The sequence below is a fragment of the Eriocheir sinensis genome, chromosome 2 (genome assembly GCF_024679095.1).
Source record: "Eriocheir sinensis breed Jianghai 21 chromosome 2, ASM2467909v1, whole genome shotgun sequence".
Classification (NCBI taxonomy): Eukaryota; Metazoa; Arthropoda; class Malacostraca; order Decapoda; family Varunidae; genus Eriocheir; species Eriocheir sinensis.
The window spans coordinates 18211496-18228499 of NC_066510.1; the positions used below are offsets into that span (position 1 = coordinate 18211496).

Here is a 17004-nt window from a genome sequence, read left to right on the forward strand (position 1 = left end):
TCACGTCTTCCCAAACATATTATTACATTTCCGCCGCAAAAAATCAGCACGACATAGCACACGTTCACCTCGAAAATTAATCATATACACCAGTCGTTTTGAGCGGTCACTCCCCCCCCACCACCACCCCCATGTTAACAGCTTCTACCATTAACAACCTGGCGAGGTCCCATTCGTCACTTTTTTTTTTCTCTTTTTTTTTTGAAGGTGGTGTATACATTGTCAGAAACGGCTAACAAAATACGAATGATCTTAATATGAATTGCTATTATTATTGTTATTATTATTATTATTATTATTATTATTATTATTATTATTATTATTATTATTATTATTATTATTATTATTATTATTATTATTATTATTATTATTATTATTATTATTGTTGTTATTGTTGTTGTTGTTGTTATTATTATTATTATTATTATTATTATTATTATTATTATTATTATTATTATTATTATTATTATTATTATTATTATTATTATTATTATTATTATTATTATTATTATTATTATTATTATTATTATTATTATTATTATTATTATTATTATTATTATTATTATTATTATTATTATTATTAGAGAGAGAGAGAGAGAGAGAGAGAGAGAGAGAGAGAGAGAGAGAGAGAGAGAGAGAGAGAGAGAGAGAGAGAGAGAGAGAGAGAGAGAGAGAGAGAGAGAGAGAGAGAAGCAGACAAACAGACAGACACACATACAGGCAGAGACACAGAGACACACAGACAGACAGACAGAGGCAGCATGAACCAAAGTGCTCACCACATTAACCTTTGCTCTGGGAGGCCGCCGTCTAATCGCACATCGCCTTTGTTCGCTCCTAAGTTTACTCTTCGCCTCGCATTCCGGAAAGAAAAGGCATCGTCCCCTTCACCTAAATACGTCAACGCGGCTCGAACATGTATTTCGGTCTTGCACATTTTCAAGAAGTAAAAAAAAAAAAAAAAAGAGTCAAACATTACCTTTACACACACACACACACACACACACACACACACACACACACACACACACACACACACACACACACACACACACACACACACACACACACACGCACACGCACACATACACACACACACAAAAAAAAAAAGGAACTTAAGACTTCTAAGTGAGAATTCTCTTGTGTTTCGAAACTACGTAAAGTAAAAGTACATTACCTCGTCGAGAGAGAGAGAGAGAGAGAGAGAGAGAGAGAGAGAGAGAGAGAGAGAGAGAGAGAGAGAGAGAGAGAGAGAGAGAGAGAGAGAGAGAGAGAGAGAGAGAGAGAGAGAGAGAGAGAGAGAGAGAGAGAGAGAGAGAGAGAGAGAGAGAGAGAGAGAGAGAGAGGAGAGAAATGAAGGAAGAAGAGAGAGAAAGGAGTTGTCTGAAGGGGCAAAAGTCAGCGTGGAGGAAGAGGGGTGAGCGGCGTGAAGAGGTGGGCGTGGCGAGGAGAGGCGAGGCGAGGCGAGGAGAGGGAAGGCGAGGAAAGGCGAGGAGAGGCGGTGAAGGTTCCTGAGCTTACCTTCCACCGAGCCTCTGTGTGGGCCGAGACGCTCTGAGGCTGCTATTATCAAAGTTACGTCGGGCTGTCATGAGTGTTTTTCCGTTCATCGCGCGGAAGGCTTGCAAGACTATCGCCAGAGTGATGAAACTACCAATGAATACCTCGACAATATCCGAGAGAGAGACCTTTTAAATCGACGTATTAAAGCTCCGAATAGTTTAATAATATGGACCTAAGACCCCAAAGAAAAGACATCAACTGAGGGAATGTTAGAATTAGGAAGGGAGACAACAGGGAAGGGAAACTATAGAAGCGAAAAGAGGAGAAGTAAAAGCAGAGAGAAAAAAACAGGAATGTGAAGGCAGTGGAAGGAATTTAATTAGGAGAATATTTAAAGAATAAACATCCATGAAGAGGGGAAACGAGGACAAAAGAGAAGGGCAAAAGGGAGGGAAGAGAAAGTATAGAAAAATAGTCGTGTCAGTGAGAAAACAGTAATCAGAAAACGTAAAAATTGGAAACGTTCGTGAAGGGAGAACTCCCACAAAATGGAAGGGACATTATGAAAGAGACAGAAGGGGGAGGAAAGGGAAAGTTGATTAAGAAAGCGAGGCAATGACAGGATGACGAGGTAGGAGATAAAGGTCATGGGGTAGAAGGGCGATACTGGAAATGCCTCGGCAGTCGCGGGATGTTGCTCTGGCTCACTGCCCCTGCGTCCTCCTCCGTCTCCCCCAGCAGCTCCCATCCCTACAGACCCCTGAGGCAATGGTTCCTGTCTGCCACGTGTGTTCCCATGGGTTCTGTGTCATTGCTCATGCCCCCAGCCAGGCCACCCATTTCCACCGTCGTTTCAGTCACCTCAACGACCAATTACTGTGACCCATTGCCTCTGCTAGACCATCACAACTACCATCGTTACTGTTAACATCATTATCACCATCCTTACAACTAACCATCACCATCATTAAAATATCACAAATACGACTCACCACCCCCACTACGCTTCACCACCACTACTCCCCACCCCCACTACCCCTCACCACCACTACCCCACACCACCACTACCCCACACCACCACTAACCCTCACCTCCATTTGCGTTCACTACCACAGGCCATTACCACTGCTATCTATTTCCAAACCGCCGGTAAACCACTAACCGTCGACTCCATCACGACCTACTCATCATCACCACTCACCATCATGATCACCACTGTTCATTACCACAGCAACTCATCACCACCTTTACCTATCATCACCATTTTCACCCTAACCTTAATAACACCTATCACCACCATCACCATCGCCTCAGTTCAATCATCACCACCACTACTATTGCAATCACCATATAATGCTTCTCACCACAAATTCATTCACCATTCTTACAAGTGTGCTATCGTAGTGTACTTCTATCATCGTCATCGTCGTCATCATCATCGCTATCACCATTCGTAGTTATGACCACTAACACCATCTTCAACCACCACCGCCACCATCACCATTCATTATCATTAACACCATCATTATCCTAAATTATACTACTCAGTCACCACCATTCATTATCACCACAATCCTCACAATCACTACTTCACTATCAATCCTCCTCACTGCTACTATCACCACCACCACCACCACCATACCCACCATAGTCACCATCATACACCATCAATTCTACTTCAGTCACCCGTCATCATTTTTCATCACCACTTCGCTATCCCCAGCCTCACCACCACCACCACCACCACCACCATCAGTCAGCCACCCTCTCCACACCTGCCCACAACAAACTTCACCTGACAGTTTCACCTTTGCTTGACATACATCCCGATCAGGAAAGTGGCAACATCATCACTTCAACAGTCACCTTCACCCTTTTACTCCTTTCCCCTTTCTTTCCCTGCCATTTCCCTTCCTTACGTCTCTTCCTTCTTTATTTTCACTCCTCCGTTCCTCCTTTATTCCCTTCACTCTTTACTCCAACTCTTTTCTCCTTACCTCTTTGTTTCCCTGCCATTTTTCTTCCCTTTTCTCTTCCTTCTTTTTTTTTTACTCTTCCATTGCTCCTTCATTCCTTCTTCTCCTGCTTTCCTCCCCCTCTTCTTCATATTTACTTTCACCTGTTTACTCCTTTCCCCATTTCTTCCACTGCTATTTTTCTTTCCTTTTCTCTTCCTTCTTTATTTTTACTCTTCCATTGCTCCTTCATTCCTTCTTCTCTTTCCTTCCTCCCCCACTTTTTCATATTTACTTTCACCTGTTTAATCCTTTCCCCTTTTCTTCCCATGCCATTTCCCTTCCCACCTTCTTTTTCTTCTTTATTTTTACTTTCCCATTGCTCCTTCATTCCTTCTTCTCTTGCCTTCCTCTCTCCCTCCTTCATATTTACTTTCACCTGTTCACTCCTTTCCCCTTTTCTTCCCCCGCCATTTCCCTTTGTTACGTCTCTTCCTTCTTCATTTCCAGTCTCTTATTCGTGTTTCATTTCCTCTTTTATATTTCTCCCTCCTTAATATTTTCCTTTTCTTCCTTTCTCCCTCCTTCCTGCAACGTCTTTCCGTCCCCCCTTTTCTTCCCTACGTCTCTTCCTTCTTTATTTTCGATCTCCCATTCCTTCATTCCCTAATTTCTCGCATTCCTCCCTCCTCCAGACCTTCCTCTCCTTCCTTCCTCCCTCCCTCCTGCAATGCCTTCCCGTCTCCCCTCGGACTCGCACAGCTCACCAAGAAGCATCGTCTAACTCACCACATTCTCCGCCCCTTCACCTAGCGCGGCGCCGTGACCCGCCACCGCCTTCACCGCCAATCCCTGACCTCCACCGCCGTCTCACGCAGGCCACACCTGAGAACTCTGCGGAAAATACACACATTAAGTCAACACTTCCCACGACCTGTGTGTTCTTTAAATCATTTGTTATATATTGTTATTGACAGAACTCAAAAGAATTAAATAAGTCACTGCTTCATTGATTCATCTGTCAAATGCTTCATACTGAAAGTAATTACATGCAGGAAGAAATGTTAATAAGCTCACGTTTCATTCTACTGTTACTTTAAAGTTGTTACCAGTTCATATTAAATTAGTGTAAAGGAATCAATTATTAGCGACTGCTTCTATACTTTATCGGCTAATTACTTCATAGAAAAAATACCTGCGGGAAGAAGAGTGGAAATGCCATTGAGTTGAATAAGTAGCCATTAGAGTTTGATATAAAATGATTTCCAGGTAAATAAAGTTTCTGGAAAGTGGGTAAAGATAAAGGTTGATATAAATTTACCTGTTGTTGTGAAAGTTCATTAATTACCCAAGCGCAAAACACGGGTGGGGAAAGGGAGTGATTTAATGACAAGCCTTCCAAAAATATGAATGCAATTTTACGATTTACTGTTTTAATGACACTGATTACCACGGGTTTGCTGAAAGACAGGAAACGCCAAGGTCTGCCGTAATGACACACCGAGGACTGGCAGAGAGGCATGAATTATCGTTGGGGTGACAGGGGGGCGTCTTATTACTTTGGGGGGGCAGCTTTTTTGAGTACCAGCTCCCCTGTCATGCGTACGAATAGTGGTACGTTTTGCCCAATCCTTTGTTATCTATTTTGTTGAGAGAGAGAGAGAGAGAGAGAGAGAGAGAGAGAGAGAGAGAGAGAGAGAGAGAGAGAGAGAGAGAGAGAGAGAGAGAGAGAGAGAGAGAGAGAGAGAGAGAGAGAGAAATACACACATATTTACATACATACAAACATGTATATATATATGCATTGTGTGTATGACATGTGTGGTGCTTATATGCTGTCAGGGCGCCCCGACAGCATCTAAGCACCACACAGGTCACACGCTCTCATTCAACTCCGCATTTCTCCTGAAGATGGTCTTCCTATAGACCGAAAGACGTCTAGAGAACATGGATCTTGGATATCATTTGACCCATCTGAACAGCTGTCTACGATCTCTTGTTAGAGAAATAGAGAAAACAACTAAGAAGCTGAACAACGCTTTAACCGCTGCCGACTTCAACAAAGCATGTATCTTACATGGCCTACTATATATATATATATATATATATATATATATATATATATATATATATATATATATATATATATATATATATAAAAAGAAATACATATATATATACATATATATATATATATATATATATATATATATATATATATATATATATATATATATATATATATATATATATAGAGATATAAAAACTGACAAAACACACACACACACACACACACACACACACACACACACACACACACACACACACACACACACACACACACACACGAGGCAGAAAGACAGATAGACAGACATGCAGGCAGAAAAAAAAACATTACGACTGGTTTTACGGCAACATCTTTGGAAGGAGTCTGGTGCTGTAGCTAAGGCACAGCTCGAAGACTTCTCTGTGTCAAGCTACAACAATTCCGTCACCTTAAGACTCAGCATTTAAACAAACTTATATTTTTTATTGATATTTTATTGGCTTTCGTTTACAATATTTTGCGGGAAGTCGAGCTGGGCGAGAGCTAAGGCAATCCAAGGACCCGCGGCAGGGCAAGAAAAAGGTTCAGAGATGGATTAAGTGGTAGAGAAAATGACGTGGTAGCAACAAAGTCACCGTTGTTAGTGAAGGTGTCTAGCGGGTCAGTCTCCTGCCCTGCTGGTCCCAGGTGGCCCCCTGGCGGCGCTGCTCCTCGGCGATGCGGATCTGCTCGATGGCGTGGGCGGGCATGGCGGGGATGATCGGGGACTCGGCGCGGTAACCGTCCTCGTCGGCGGTGAAAGTGACTTCGGCGATGGTACCGTCATCGAGGGGGAACCTGGCAGGAGGCGGAGGGCGAGGATGTTAGGCGAGGGAAGAGAGATGCGACGCATGAACAGTCTCATGAGAGGAGGAGGAGGAGGTGGAGCAAGAGGAGGTGGAGGAGAGGAGCATGAAAGAATAATAGAGGAAGAAAAAATATGAAAAAAAGTTAACAAGAAAGAGAAGAAGAAAACGAAGAAAATACCAGACAAAGGAAAAGAAAATAAGGAAGAGAAATATGATGCAAGAATAAACCTAAAAGTTTGAGTAAGAGACGACCAAGAAGCTCGAAGAGAGGGAGGATTAGGCGGAGCGGGTGAATCAAGGAATGGTTTTAATTTAATTTCATAATCAAAACAGTTTGGAGAAGTACCTGGCATGTGAGCTGCATCTGAGCCTTACCTGAACACGCCCCTCATGTTACTCTGCCCGCGGGAGCCGGGAGTCCCCTGCACTCTCTTGTAGATGCCGTTCTCTGCCTCGTACTCATAGTTGAAGTTGCCGTTGCCGTCGTCAGCACTATTGTACGTCAGCACCCGGATGAAGGGCCTGTCCGGCCGTAACTGAGGGGCAGCGATGGCGACGGCGGCCAGGCAGGCGAGGATGACCTGAGGAACAGAGGCAGTGTTAATGGAAAGAAAACTAACCGAGTCGTAGGTTCTCCGTGTCCATTTAGTGTTCTCTCTAGACTTTTAGAGCCACGTGGTAGCCGTCGTTTTTCTCACTTCCGTTTCCCACGTACTCCCTTCACTCCCACAACCTCGTATTTCCCTCAACATTCCCACGCGGAGGAATGAATGAACCAAGATGGCCACGTGCAGCCAGCGTCCGTCCCGCTGGTGGTATTCTCCCCTGTGGTCAGTCCACCTGAGAGAACACACTCATCACCTCACCCCCTGCCTTGGGTGTGCTCGCCTAACTCCTCGGTAGCTATTCACTAGTGTCCACCCGCCGCAGGTCACCTCCTGGGCAGCGCGCCTCGGTACTCACGGACTTCATGGCGGCGGGGACAGATGTGCTGAGGATCGCTGGACCTCCTCGCTTATATACTCCGCGATGGTGCAGTTCACCTCGAGTTGTTTCTTGCCTCCACCAGCGGAACGAGGATCCCACGGCGGCATTCCGGGGCGGCCGGCCGGCAGGGGGCGGGGCGAGGGATGGACGTGTCCAGCGTATCTCTGACCCAGGCCGTCCAGGTCCCGGCCAGGAGGAAAATTAGGAATGTGTTTTTTGTGTCGGCATGAATATGAATCCTTGGTGGTTGTAAGCTGTCACCCCTCCTCCCGCCACCACGGCCCCCTCATGCAGGAGTGTGCTTCCACCACCACGGCTCTCCTCCTCACCTTAATCATGTATTTGTTTTCTGTTACTTTTTGTATTTCCAATGTGAACGGGAAGGTGTAACAAAAGCTGGAGACCAGGACATGAAAACAATTAATTTGATAAGCCATTTTTTTGAGAATTTCAATGAATCTTAATAAGACCTTGCAAGCAAATTCTTCTTCTTCCTATCCTTTCCCTTTTACCATTCCCTTCCTTATTCCTCTTCCCTTCTTCCTTTCATTCTTACGTCACCATATCCTCCTCTTTCGCACCTCCCCCCCACCCCCCCTCTTCTCCACCGCGGTTCATCCTCTTCCTCCTCCTGCAATACCTTTCCTGTTCTTTCATTTCATTTTCCCACACCTTCTGCATACCTCTTCCTACCCCCTCTGACCCTCCCCCTCCCCCGTTTGTTCCGCTTTTCCGCCTCCCTGATCACTTTAACTTGGCACATCCCCCCTGACTTCCCCTATTCTCCCCCTCTTCCTCTTTTGATATGCCTCCCCACCACCTTCCCCCCTAATATCTCTGTTAATCAGCCTCCCTCTCTCTGCACCTCCTTTTTGCTAGGCCTCCCCGACCTCCCCCTCTTCCCTCCTCAGCTACCTTGCCTCTGTCCTACCTACCTTCTCTCCCATTTGCTCCCTAACTACCCTTCCCTTCCTCCTTCTACTACCCTCTAAGACGACCAACGACCCATTTTAATTTCTCATCACGGACGGGAGCAGAACAAAAGTGGCGTACATGAAAGGGGGCACGAAGTAAGGGGATGGGCGGATGGGCGGATGGGCGGGACTGGGAGGGGATGTGGGCGGTGACAGGGGCGGAGGAAAGGTGGGGAGGAAGAAGATCCTTGTTTCCAAGAGAGAGGCTGAAGGAAGGTTGTCTCGGGGACTAGTTTTTGCCCAGATCATCGAAAGTGAGGGTGAAGAGGAGGAAGTGGAAGGAGAGGGACGGATGGAAGAAGAGAAGGAGGATGAGAAGAAGAGGCAGCAGGAGGAGGGGGTGAAGGAGGAAGGCGTGGGGGTAGTAAAGGTCGAAAGGAGGGTGGGCTGTGGTTGGTGCAGGTAATGGTGGTGGTGGTGGTGGTGGTGGTGGTAGTGGTGGTGGTGGTGGTGGTAGTGGTGGTGGTTGTGGTGGTAGTGGTGGTGGTGGTGGCTGAGGGGCCCACAGAACACTAAAAGAAAGTATCTACTCAGGGGAAAGTAAACTGGATATGAGATGGAACAGATTATGGAGTAGAATATGCGACAAAAAATAGTTCATATAGTAGTTGAATAAGTGAATTTTTCAATGAATGAATATAGATAAACAAATAAACAAAACTAATAGGATAACTAGCAAAGATGCGTACCAAAATCAAGCTATAATTTTTCCTAGACGTATTACGAAATTCTTGATCTTAACGCAAATTGTTTTTCTGAACTTTTTATAACCGACGAAGAAAAAAAAAGACATTTATGACGCCTGCGTGTAAGACTAGTAAGGGATTAGAGGATAGAAGAAAGGGTGGAGGGAGCGGAGGACGAGGCAGCGAAGATAGGCAGCGATATGAGAGGCCACAGCATTAGGTGGATCGTAGGGGAATGTGGATAGGGAGTGGCTGTAGAGGTGGAGAGGCGAAGGGCAGGTAGGACAGGTATGGAGCACTGGTGTGAGGTCAGGTGGGAAGAGATGCCAAAAGCTGAAGACATTAGAAGAGACGTGAGTAGATGGACAGATAGAGGTGAAGAGAGAAGAATGGACGGGGTAATATGACAGGTATGTGCGGAAGAGGGCGAACGAACGGTGAGAATATAAATGATAAGAAACGCATAAAGAAATCGAGAAAGGGGAAGATAGAAACGATGTGAGAATAGAGAGATGAGGAGATACACATGAAGAGAGAGAGATAAAGGAAGTAGGAGATGGAGACGTTGGAGGCAGAACGCGGTATAGAGGAAGTGGGAAGGAAAGATACGGGGAATAGATTGAGATGGGAAGGGGTCCAGAAACGGGTAGGAGGAATTTTGGTATGTAAGATAGGAGAAAGGTTGATAAGGCGAGGTGATGGGAGGCCGGAAGGGATGAAGGGGTTAGGGAGGCAGGGAAAGCTCGGGTTGGGGAAGTGTGGGGGAGGGGGGTATGAGGGGGTGAAGAGTGGGCGTGTGTGTTGCTTCCTCGAAAATTGAAGGAAATGCCAATCCTTATTTCGACAACAGTGCCCAGCTAACCAGGTGTGTGTGTGTGTGTGTGTGTGTGTGTGTGTGTGTGTGTGTGTGTGTGTGTGTGTGTGTGTGCTTGCGTTCGTGCGTCCTCGTGTGATGTTTGCTTCATTATATAACTTTTTTTCATCTTGCTTCTTTTTTATTTCAGTCATTGCCTGTTACTCACATGCAACTTGGGAATGTCATCAGAAATCACAAAAAAATGTATACAACAAAAAATGGAAGAAAACTCACCATAAAAACAGCCTGGTTAAGATATTCTGTATTTATCGTTTACGTTTTATACCTTCATTTATTTAGTTCCGTGTGTTGCGTTCGTACTTGAAAGGAGGAAAAAAACGGAGGACAACTCTTTGTTTTTCGCCTCCTTGAACATTTTCCTTTTATTGTTATCCTTAATTCATGAGTCGCACGAACATGTCGAGGGAACGTTCGCTGCATTCTTCCATGTAAAACCTCAGCGTCGCCGCCCACACCTGCACATCCTGCCTTACCTTATGCATTTGTCACCTCCACCCCGCACCTGCTCCCCCGACCCCTGCCTTGTCCTTACCCACCTTCATGCACTTTATCCTTATCCGCACTGCCTCAGCCCTCACGCCCACACCCCTGCCTCCACCCTCACACTTACACCCCGGCCTTCACCCTCACACCCACATCCAGTCCTTCACACTCTCACCCACACCCCGGCCTACACCCTCACACCCACATCCATTCCTTCACACTCTCACCCACACCCTGGCCTTCACCCTCACACCCACATCCAGTCCTTCACACTCTCACCCACACCCCGGCCTTCACCCTCACACCCACACCTCTGCTTCCACCCTCACACCCACCCTTCCTCATCCACTCATGCTGTTTCCCTTTCCTGGTGTGACTTTCTTTTTGAAGCATCTGAACCTCAACTTCAATTTGTTTTCCTCCTTTACCCCTTCAGACACCTCAAGACACATGCGTTGCCCTTTTTCTCCTTCCATTTCTTCCACGTGTATATTTCCTCCCATTCCCTATAAAGAAGTCATCTGTTTTCCCTTCCATCTTCCCTATCTCTCTTTCAGGCATCCAGATACCTAATAAAAATACGTCTCCAGGCAGCTCCGAGTACCCTAGCTTCTTTCTACCTACCCTCAGGACATCGGCGTTCCCTCCTTTCTCTCACTCGTGAAAGTGTCTGCCTTTGCCCATTAACCATCTCTTCGGCCCATAATGTAGCGGCTCTTCTTGCCACGTTACCCCGAGGCACTCCTGTTCTTCTTAGACCTACGCGGCGCTAAGAGCTTTCCTCGGCCTCTGTGATAAGTGTCTCCGCCGTCGGTACCTTAGCTTCAGCCCATAAAGCAGCGCCCCTCCTTGCCAATTTACCCCGAAGACACCAAACCACAAGGCCCTAAGATCTGTTTTGCCGCCTGCCACGTCTCCTCGCCGTGCGGTTCTTTCCACTAAGGTCATGTGTCTGTCTTAAGGATACGAGTCACCCTGAGGAGTTGGGCTTGACGGAGATTGCAATATAAAGACATCACTGCTTTGTTAAGGCCGCGTGCTGGTCAGTCACGAGGCAAACCGGCCCGGCGTTTGTGTCCTCATGTTGTTTTCGACAGTATAGAGAAAACGGCTTCCAGTTAAGTATTTCCTTCTTTTGTGAAATTATTTAACCGGAAAGGTAAAGGGATGGCCATCTTGTCCTCTTTCATTGGTGGTGGTGTCCCGTTAGGTGTTTCCTGCCCGAAGCTGCCAGGCCTGACCTCCACCCTGCCGCCACTCATCCTCACGAACTGTGCGGCGGAACTGTGTATTGTGATATGAATAGATAAATAAATAAATCTATACTTATCATTTTATTTATCTATTCGTCTACTTATTCCTGCTGACATTTATTTATTTATTTATTCATTTGAGTCTTGATTAATTGAAAGGGAAACAGCATATATTTATGTATTTAATGGTAGGATAGAAACAACTATTATGGTTTTCCTGATATTTTCGAACATGTATTTCTGGGCTGACACTGACAAGCCAGTTTGTCGAACTTCGGTGCGCTTTTTGTCTGCCAGCCTTCCCGTGTAGAAACAGAACAAACACGTGTCTCCGGCCTTGAAGGCAAAGTCGTTTCACGCGTTCTATTTATTCGTTGATTTACTTGGCCTATTAGAAGAGCCTCGCCGTTTTTCTTCCTATATATATATATATATATATATATATATATATATATATATATATATATATATATATATATATATATATATATATACACACACACACACACACACACACATATGGTATTCATTGTTTTTTGCAGGGTGACGGCGTGACGGCGTGACGGGCCGGGAATCCTCACGAGGGAGGCGTGGTGGCTCACCTTGGGCGACGCCGCAGCAAAAAGTTAGACAAAAAACTCGACAAAGGGATTTAGATATAGGAGTGATAGAAGAGGCTGTTCGTTGTATGCTCTTTATTAAAAACCCTCCAGGCAGCGGCGTGCGTCCGTGTGTGCGTGGCCCTAGGCGCCGCTGTAGTCATGCTTGGAGAGGACAAGTCTGGGCGCCGGCAGCGGGGTGGGGAGTTGGGGAGTTGATGGGAGCTGGACGATGAAGGAGAGGAGGACAGAGGAAACGATTATCTAGATTCTAGAGTCTTCTTCCTTCATGCTGTGGGTTGGAAGAAGAAGGTGTCTAGAAGCCGCCTATTCTGAAGCCACGGTTGTCATACTGGACTCCGCGGGCGCGCTCCTCCTCGGCGAATCGGATCTGCTCCACGGCGTGGGCGGGCAGGGGCGGAGGCTGGGGGATGAGCGGAGACTCGGCGCGGTAGCCATTCTCATCAGCGACGAAGCGGACCTCAGCGAGGGTGCCGTCAGGAAGGGTGAACCTGTGTGGGGGGAAGAGTAACCGTGGCTGGAGAACACTTCGTTTCCTGCATGACCTAACTGTACAGCATTGGTATTTTGACCTAAAGCTTTCTTCAGGTCAAAATACTGTAGTCTAAGTCTAACCAAGACTTAACAAGAGGCGCAGATACTCGTATATTAAAACGAAGCTGTTATAGGAATATTAAATTTGTCATATGCCCACCTGAAGGATCCTGCCTGGTTGCTTTGGCCAGCTGATCCAGAGCGGCCCTCCACGTTTGTGTAGATGCCGTTCTCTGTCTCGAACTCGTAGTTGTAGTTTCCGTTCCCTTGGTCCTGGCGGCTGTCCCTCAAGACCTGGATGACGCGGTAATCAGGCTTGCCGCCGAACTGAGGCGCGGCCGCGGCGAAGGCGACGAGGCAGGCGAGGAGAACCTAGAGGCAACGAGGAAGGTATATGTTAGAAGGCCTTTGAAGAAGACGAGGGAAGACTTGAAGGAAAACGAATGAGGGATAGGAGGAGAAACCCTGGGAGGAGACGACGAAGAAGCTGAAGGAGCGAGAATTATGAGTCGAGGTAGGGATAAACAGGAAGGGGCCTTGGGAGAAGACGAGGAAGGCATTGAAGAAGATACCCTCTGGAAGAGACGAATAAGAGATAAAATGAGAGAGCCTCTGGAGGAGACGAGAAAGGGGGTTTGGAAGGTGGCGAGGGAGGGATTGGAGAAAAGAGCCTTTGGAGAGACGAGGAGGGGTGGAGAGACCCTTGGGAAGAGACGTGAAAGTGGCAGGAAGGACAGATACACACATTGAAAAACCTAAGACTCAGTTGCCTTCTTGATCTCTGAAAGACAAGAGGAAAGAATTGGCCAGCACCTCCACTCCCACCACCATGAAGGAGTGAGGGGAGAGAGGGACAGAGACAGTACAGCCATGGGAAAAGAGGCAGTCAGGTACTCACGAGCTTCATGTTGTCTGGCGGGGCTGACGAGGCTGTGGCGTGGTGCCGTGAGGGGGCAGCTTATATACGCTCGCCGAAACAGGTCTAGTTTGGGTCTGACTCCGCCTTACGGGGCTGGGGCAGGTCCCAAGGACGGGAGGGGCATTCTTGGAGCAACTTCTTGGACTTGTGATCTTTGCATCGGTACGTGTTTGCGGGATCCAGTCTGGCGAAGAAGAGGCGTTCAGGACAGCTATCTCGCGGGTTCCTGCTATGGACCACTTTTTGTCTGCCAGATGGTCTCTCGAAGCACGATTGTCTTGTGGAGGTCGAGGCTTTGGCGGTGGCCAGGCACGAGGGTATTATAATGATCTGCCCCGCGCTGTACTGCCCCTCGGAGTGTGTCTGCTGTCCGGTGCTTGATTTGGGGGCTGTGTCGTCGGTGTTCTCTTGGTTTTCTTCCTGCTCCTTGGTGTACAGTTTTGTTTTGCTTTTACTTTCACTTTTTTTTCTTTTTTTTCCTTTTTTTCTTATTGTTTTGCATCTTTTTTTTCTAATTATTCTCATCATCATCATTATCATCGTCGTCATCATCATCATCACACCATCACTTCATCTTTTTTTCTTAATCTTTTTTTTTTGTCTCTATCTTATTCATAGTCTTATTATTTTTATTCATATTCTCAGCATTATTATTATCATCATAAAAACTTACTTTATATTTTATTGTCTTTTGAATTCGTTCTTCACATCAGTGGAAATGACGACTTTTTATTTTACCTGTGCGTAGAGGCAGTGTCAGTGTAGGGGCGGTAGATGACGCACAAAAGTTCCAAAGGACGCGTTGAAGAATTTCTGTGGCGTGAGTGGAAATAAAGTAAATGGTTTAAGACGTTGGAAAACAGGATGGCGGTGGGAGGGAAAAGATGAAGTGATGTGAACCGTCACTAACTGGAAAGTGAGACAGAGGCAGAAAGAGGTGATGACGATGAGGTTTGTTGGGTATAATGCCTCTTCATTCTTTAATACTTTTATGGTGGGTATCTGATGGCTCTCCCCCACCCAGCCATCATCCTCTGACAGCTATTTTTCTATCATATCCTCCCTTACACAGTCCATCACATCTGCCTCGGTCTTCTTTACTTCCATCTCTGCAACTCTTCCCTCGTCCCATGTCTTCTCTCTTCTCACCAAGTGGCCGTACCTTTGTAGTTTTCTTTCTTGTACCTTCTTCGAACAAATCCAATATCTTCGTAGCTCCTCTTATTCGTTTATTCCTGATCTTATCCATTTTTGTTACTTCACACATCCATATAAGCATTTTCTTCTCAGCTACATCCAACTTTTTCTCTTGCACTTCCTTGACTAGCCATGTTACACCTGCCGACATTGCTGGTTTTACTACGTCTTGTTTACTCTCTCCGTAACCTTCACGTTGATTCTACGATTATATTTCGACATCCAGACTGCAGGAAAGGGCATAACACGTGAACCTGGATCATAATACTCCGGTAAATCGAAAGTCAGTCTCTGCCTTGAACCCTTCGATGGAATGTGAAACCTCATTATGATGCGAGTGATGCTCTTGTGTTTGTCGTAGGTGTCAAGGGTTTGGGCAGGCGAACTTATGACTTGAGTGAAGCGTTATCCATCTTGCTTGGCGACCTGTCCACCTCTATTATTTTCATTCTACAAGGTTTCTCTAGGTCTTTCACTCTGTCTACTGATAAATCGTGTCAATGAAGTATGTCTAGTTGTATTTTTTTTTTCGCTCGCTTTCGTTAGACATCTTTTTCTTCCATGTTATGACCCTCCCGTCCACTACTCTTCGTCTCCACAGCCTCTTGTATCTCTCCATTCCTTTACCCTTGTTGCTTAGCTCTCCTCCTCCACCTTCCCTCCTATTCCCTGCCTCTTCCCCTCTCCACCCTCCTTCCTTTGCCGACCTTTTCCTCCCTCCACCCTTCTTCCCTTGGCCCTCTCCTCTTCTTCTCTCATCTCTCCATTCCTTCCTTACGTCTTACCTCAACTCTCCCTTCCTTCCTCCTCTCATCCTCCCTCAATACCTTCCTCCTTTCCTCCCTCCCTCCCTTCCTCAACCCTTCCTTTCTTTTACCGCCTCTCCTCCCTCCACCCTCCTTCCCTTGCCACCCTTTTTTTTTTCTCTACCCTTCCTCCTTTTACCGCTATTCCTCCATCCACCTCCTTTCCTTGTTCTCCGCTTCCTTCTTCCACCCTTCCTCCCTTTCGTCTCCTCCTCTTTCCTCCTATTTCTTCCTCTTCTTCCCTCCACCCTTCCTTTCTCCCTTGTTCATCTTTTCCTTCCTCCACCCTTCCTGCCTTTTCTCCCTCCACCGTTTCTCTCCTTCCTCCTTCCTCCTTCCCTCCCATGTCTCTGTTCCTCCCTCCACCCATCCTCACTTGCTCCACTCTTCCTCCTTCCATCCTTCCTCCTTGTCCTCCATCCACCTTCCCTCCCTCGTTTCCCTCCTCCTCCCCTTGCCTAACCTCCCTTTCCCCTGTTTTTCCCTCCCTTTTTCCACTTTTTGCTGCTTTACTTCCACACCTTTCCCCCCCTTATCCCTCCTCCTCTTCCTCGCCTTTCACTCTTATTTCTCCTTTATTCTTCCGTGTTCCTTCTCCTTTACACCCCTTCAGCTTTCACACGCACACTTGTCAACATTACAGTTTATCTAACAATTGAAAAGGTGAAAGGACGAAAGGCCAACTGTAAATAAAATAGAGAAAGAAATTAATGGCTTCTGATAGGCCCAAGGTGTGTTGTATATAATGATAATGATGAGGAGTAATAAATGCCACATGAATCACAGGTAAAAGTTGCATTTGATGATTATAGTGAATCCGCCTCTTAAAGACAAAAGGTGAGGTGAGGTCAGGCTGTTCACGGCCTTTTTAACCCTCCCCCCTTTCTCGAAAAAAAAATGTTAACTCTTGAAATAAAAATCGTGAAGGAAGGCGAAAGAATATAATCGTAAACATAAGGCGAAAGACTTAGTAAAATGTAAATTGCTTATCTTATGGAGTCGTGAGGCTGATGAGCTTGAATAAACAGGGCTGGTTGTGGTGGTGTTGGTGGTGGTGGTGTAGATGTTGGCGGTGGTGGTGGTGGTGGTCATGGTGGTGGTGGTGGTGTTGGTGGTGGTGGTGTAGATGTTGGCGGTGTTGGTGGTGGTGGTCATGGTGGTGGTGGTCACGGTGGTGGTGGTGGTGGTGGTGTAGATGTTGGCGGTGTTGGTGGTGGTCACGGTGGTGGTGGTGGTGGTGGTGTATATGTTGTCGGTGTTGGTGGTGGTGGTCATGGTGGTGGTGGTGGTGGTCACGGTGGTGGTGGTGGTGGTG

At 46.4% G+C, this 17004-nt stretch overlaps 2 protein-coding genes across 3 annotated transcripts in view; both read right to left on the reverse strand.

Annotated features, from left to right (window-relative positions):
• The window catches only part of LOC127000623 (cuticle protein AM1199-like), a 91848-nt gene extending 78089 nt beyond the window's left edge, over positions 1-13759 (reverse strand). The window contains exons 1-3 of one of the 2 annotated variants that reach the window (XM_050864572.1): positions 13666-13759; positions 12928-13139; positions 12294-12724 (exon numbers count right to left, since the gene is read on the reverse strand). In XM_050864572.1, the coding sequence (XP_050720529.1) occupies positions 12529-12724; positions 12928-13139; positions 13666-13674 (417 nt within the window). In that variant the 5' untranslated portion in view covers positions 13675-13759 and the 3' untranslated portion in view covers positions 12294-12528. Of the gene's footprint in view, positions 1-12293; positions 12725-12927; positions 13140-13665 lie in introns of those variants that run through there. The other variant, XM_050864568.1, reaches the window with a different exon arrangement.
• On the reverse strand, positions 5979-7485 carry LOC127000655 (cuticle protein AMP4-like). Its single transcript, XM_050864628.1, has 3 exons — positions 7317-7485; positions 6729-6934; positions 5979-6342 (listed from the first exon to the last, which is right to left on the reverse strand). The coding sequence occupies exons 1-3, from the start codon at positions 7323-7325 to the stop codon at positions 6159-6161; spliced, it is 399 nt and encodes a 132-aa protein (XP_050720585.1). The 5' UTR covers positions 7326-7485; the 3' UTR covers positions 5979-6158.
• Positions 13760-17004: the final 3245 nt, after the last annotated feature.